Below are 5,350 nucleotides of genomic sequence, written 5' to 3'. Positions count from 1 at the left end.
CAGAGCGACTGATCACGCCATTGCTTATGGCCATGCCATCTGGATGCATGAACAGAGGTAGTGATTTCTTTGAGGTACCAGCAAGGGTTACCCTCCTTACCTAGACACAGAGGTTCTCATTTGTTCATTCAATAAATAGTAATTGCACACTGCTTATGCATCCGTCTTGACTCTGGGTGCCAGGCATGCGGCTCTGAATAGACAAAGGCCTTGCCCTTACGGCACCTGGATGATGCCAAAGGATGATCAGTGCTTTAAAGATGAGCCAAGGAAGAATGGGGCTGCATAGTTAGAAGAGCTGCCACTTCACTCACCAGGGGAAGAGACTGAGGAGATAATACCCCAGTATAAAGGACAGTGGCCTCCCTGTCAGTTCTCATCAGAGAGTTTTTCTTCTTTCTTTCTTTCTTTCTTTCTTTCTTTCTTTCTTTCTTTCTTTCTTTCTTTCTTTCTTTCTTTCTTTCTTTTTGAGTTATTATCCATCACCAGCTAACCTGAGGAAGGGAAGCAGATGGAGAGGATCTGTGAATGGCAGGGAGTTGATGGGCTCTCCCCCTCTCCCTCTACAAGCTCCCCTTCCCCATAGCTCAGAAGTCGTGTCTCAAAGGATGATGATCCCTTCTAGTTTCAACCATGGCCACATCTAGATTCTGCTGCCTTTAAACCTCTCCTACTGGTCTAGTACAAAGAGCTGCCAGGTCCAGGTTGTCACCAGGAGGCTTTTGGGTAATTGTCCATCTCCTTATAGTCTCTCTGCTTGTGAACTTGTCCTCTTTCCCCCGTCTCCATAGGCAGAGTCTAAATAGCAAACCCCTCACTTCCTTGTTTAAACTCTCAAGTACCATCTTATTAAATCCAATTTCTTACTCAAGGTCTTCTAGAGCTTGGTGCCTAGGTAACCACGATGGTCCCATCACTGCCTCTTCCTGTCTCCTGTGCTTTTCATCCCGACTGTTCCAAACTGTATTATCAGGCGATTTCCTGAATGTAACCTGATCTTGTGTCTTTGGTTTCCACAAACTGCCTTTTTTTTTTTTTTTTTTTTTTTTGCATCCCTTGAGGATTCTATCTGGCCATTTTATTACTTGAGAAAGCTTTCCTAACTTCCTAAAACCCATTTGAAGATTCCCCCCAGTATTCCCCAAAACTTCTTGCATATCCCTTTGGTACAGTGCTCCTCACAAGATACCACAAATGCTCACGGGTGTGTAAATGTCTCTTTTTAACCCATACCTCATGACGACATTTCTTTCTGTGTCACTCTTGAAATAAACTGGTATTTGCTCTTCCTGGAAGTGACCTGAGGTGACCTGTGAAGATGGCTGGCCACTTTCTCGACCCAGAAAAATCATGCAAATAAAGCAGTTCATATCTTTCCACTCCCTTTAAGAACACCCACGAAACAGCCTGGACCATCAAAGGTGTGCATGTCGGAAATGCCACCAAGTATTGGAGAGCTGTCACTTTGAAGAGGCACTGTGGTGGGAGCTAGCAGGGGCGCCCAGGCCAAACAGTGGAGCTGGACACCGGGTTGGTGACCAAAAGGAGAGTGCTGACTTCTTGCTGCACATGATTAGAAATGCAGAGAGCAGCCGGGCGATGGTGGCGCACGCCTTTAATCCCAGCACTCGGGAGGCAGAGGCAGGCGGATCTCTGTGAGTTCGAGACCAGCCTGGTCTACAGAGCTAGTTCCAGGACAGGCTCCAAAGCCACAGAGAAACCCTGTCTCGAAAAACCAAAAAAAAAAAAAAAAAAAGAAATGCAGAGAGCATTGCTGAGCTGAAGGGCTTGGAGGCAGATTCTCTAGTCATGAACACATCCAATGAACAAAGCACCCAAGATTGTGCTTACGAACTCATGGCCCAGTAAACCCGTACACGAGCTGCCTCTGCCACATGGAGATGATCTTCATTGCAAAGGAACAAATTGCTCCAAAGCCTGAAGAGGAGGGTGCACAGAAGAAAAGGATCCCAGAAGAAACCGAAGAAACAAAAAGTTACAATACAGGAATAAACTCATCATAAAATAAATGAAGATAAATGTTAAGAAAAGACTATTTTTATACTTCTTTATTTTGTGCATCTGTTGGGGGGGTATGCCTGGGACCTGGAATATGTGTGGGAGTCAGTGGACAATTTTTGGGAGTTGGTTCTCTTCTTCCATCCTGTGAGTCCCCAGGACCAAATGCAGGTTGTAAGCCTTTGTGACAGTCACCTTTACCTACTAAGCCTTCTTACTGGTCCCAGTATCTTTCTTCTAGGAGCTCTCAAAATCTGAAAATGGGGTCTTTTCTGTGTAGAACCTGGAATAGCTAGGTACAAAGTACCACCATCCCCTGGTGCCTGCCACACACCAGGAATGGGCACAACCACTGGACCAGCCTCTGCACCAAGGATACTCTGGAGATCCATTGAATGTTTGATATACACATGGGAAGAAAAGATGGAGAAGTAGAGAAACTGTGTCAAGTGCTTTTTGTGGACAGATGTGACAGATGTTCTCGGGTGGAGCTGCTACAGGAGAGGGTGGAAGAAGGCAGCACAGGTTGAATCTATTATATATGACATCGGTGGTGTCTGCTGAGAAAGCTGAGATTTGGGGCCAGTGAGACGGCTCAACAGGTAAAGGTATTTGTCACCAAGCCTGGTGACATGAATTCAATTCCCAGAATTCACATGGTAGATGGAGAAGATTGACTTTTGGATGGTTCTCTTACTTCCACATGGCTGCACATACATGTACACACACATGCACAATAAATAAATTCAATACCGTTTTCCTCACAAGAAGTTTGAGCCGGGTGATGATGGCACACGCCTTTGATCCCAGCACTCAGGAGGCAGAGGCAGGTGGATCTCTGTGAGTTTGAGGTCAGCCTGGTCTCCAGATCTAGTTTCAGGACAGCCAGGGCTATACAAGCAAATCTTGTTTCAGGGGCAGGGGAAGAAAGATCAAAAAGAAGTTCAGTTTGCCGAAAGCCTACATGGGGAGGGAACAGGAGCAACCTTCAACAAGTGACTTAACATTTCTTCTCCTATACCCCCATTCTCCATCTGGAACTGCAGAGAATAACCTGAGACTAAAGGAAGACCTTGGACTGTGGCCACTGACAGTTCTGTCTGCATGTCCCACCCATGACTGAGCTCCTCACGTTTGTTTCCTACCTCCCTATGTGCCTCTGTGGAGCCTGTCATGGCTGTGTGGCAAGTCTGCTCCCGGCTCGTCTGCCTGTTACAGGGTAGGTGATCACACTTTTGTAGACATCTGAGCCTAACACAGGGGTAGAAGTGGAAGGGCCGGAGGCAGCTAAATTATAAGCTCCTCTCTTCTTTCCTTCTTCATGATGCTAGGATATAGAGCCCATCCATTGTGGAGGTGATGATGCTCATCCCAAGACTACCTGTAGCTTCTAGGATCCCATATTTAGCAAGTCAGTAAATAAACATCTTCTTTATGGGCAGACAAACAACCTCTAGGTCAACAAATGTTGGCATAATAAGATGTTTCTCCGGACACAGGAGCCAAACAACAATGAGGAAAAGATGCAGGGGGCCCCAAACAACATGCACCACTGAGGGACTATATAAGGGAGGGCCTCGGAGAGATGTCACAATCAGGCAGCTACCTCCCAGCACTCACTATAAGCAGAGGTACCTCCACCATGTCTGGCTGCTGCTGTTCTAGGAAATGCCCCTCCCTTCCAGCCGTCTCTCTCTGCTCTACTGAAGTGAGCTGTGGAGGACCCATCTGCCTACCCAGCTCCTGCCGGAGCCAGACATGGCAGCTGGTGACCTGTGAGGACAGCTGTGGGTCATCCGGCTGTGGCTCACAATGCTGCCAACCTTCGTGTTCTGTGAGCTGCCAGCCGATGTGCTGCGAGGCCACCATCTGTGAACCTTCTTGCTCTGCGGGCAGTTGTGCTCAACCTGTGTGCTGCGAGGCCACTGTTTGTGAGCCGTCTTGCTCTGCGGGCAGTTGCTGTCAACCTGTGTGCTGCGAGGCCACCGTCTGTGAGCCTTCCTGCTCTATGAGCGCCTGTGCTCAACCTGTGTGCTGTGAGATCACCATGTGCCAGCCTTCTTGCTCCGTGAGCAGCTGCCAGCCTGTGTGTTGTGAGACTACACCCTGCCAACCAGTTCTCTGCTTGCCCGCATCCTGCCAGCCAGTGATCTGTGAGCCTAGCTGTTGCTCAGCTCTCTGTACTGTGCCTGCTTCCTGTCAACCGATGGTCTGTGAGCCTGTGGTTTGTGAGCCTGTGGTTTGTGAACCTGCTTGCTGCCAGCCGGTGTGCCCGACGCCTAGCTGCTGTCCGTCTGTCTGCTCTGCAGCCAGTAGCTGCCAGCCAGTCTGCTGTGACTCCAGTCCCTGTGAGCCACCTTGCTTAGAGTCTAGTGCTTGTCAGCCAGCTGCCTGTATGGCTCTCATGTGTGAGCCTGTTTGTCTCCGTCCTGTCTGCTGTGTTCAGAGCCCTTGTGAGCCACCGTGTGGCTCTAGCAGCTGCCAAGATTCCTCATGCTGTGTCTCCAGTATTTGCCAACCTGTCTGCTCTGAGCCTAGTCCTTGCCTACCATCGGTGTGTGTGCCTAGCTCATGTCAACCTTCCTGCTACATAGTCAAACGCTGCCGTTCTGTCAGCTGTGAGCCGGCTTCCTGTCCATCTACCTCCTGCCAACCTCTCTCCTGCCGTCCGGGGTCCTCTGCATCTGCCATCTGCCAACCAGCTTGCCCCCCGCGAACTTACTACATACCCAGTTCCTGCAAGCCGCCTTGCAGTCCAGTTTCCTGTCGCCCCATCTGCCGCCCCATCTGTTCTGGACCCATCACCTTCAGGCAGCCATATGTGACCTCCATCACTTACCGCCCTGCCTGTTACCGCTCCTGCTATTCCATCCTGCGCCGCCCCAGCTGCCTGACTTCTTACTCTTACCGCCCTGTCTGCTCCCGCCAGCCTTGCACCGATTCTGACAACTCTAAGCGTGAGTGCGATAAGACTACTTCCAACCAAACCGACTGTGCTGACTCAACACCCTGCAAGACGGAAGTTGCAGACGAGACTCCCTGCCAACCCTCTGATACTAAACCTGCCAGCCCGATCACCCGTGAGGCTGCAGCCCCCCAGTCTGCTGCCAACAAGCCTGCTGACCGCTGAGCTAGCCCCAGCTCACCGATTCCTACAAAGCAACGGCCACAAGTCATAGAGAAACCAGGAAAGCCATGTGCACAGCTCATTATGACTTAGCTAGAATTTTTCCTTTCTGCACTGCCACCCACCACTCGCTTATGCTTCAGAGAACTTTTCAGAAGTGCCAGCCTCCTAGTGGTTCCAATGAAGGCCTCCTGCACAGAGAAA

At 49.8% G+C, this 5,350-nt stretch overlaps 1 protein-coding gene across 1 annotated transcript; it reads left to right on the top strand.

The window, feature by feature from the left end:
- Positions 1-3,661: 3,661 nt before the first annotated feature.
- On the top strand, positions 3,662-5,149 carry Krtap16-1 (keratin associated protein 16-1). The gene has a single exon (XM_050156606.1). The coding sequence runs from the start codon at positions 3,662-3,664 to the stop codon at positions 5,147-5,149; it is 1,488 nt and encodes a 495-aa protein (XP_050012563.1).
- Positions 5,150-5,350: the final 201 nt, after the last annotated feature.

The sequence above is a fragment of the Alexandromys fortis genome, unplaced genomic scaffold (genome assembly GCF_014885135.2).
Source record: "Alexandromys fortis isolate MF-2015 unplaced genomic scaffold, M_Fortis_MF-2015_v1.1 scaffold_31, whole genome shotgun sequence".
Classification (NCBI taxonomy): domain Eukaryota; kingdom Metazoa; phylum Chordata; class Mammalia; order Rodentia; family Cricetidae; genus Alexandromys; species Alexandromys fortis.
Note: the sequence above shows the minus strand (reverse complement) of the source record. Positions and strands in the feature narration are given on the sequence as shown.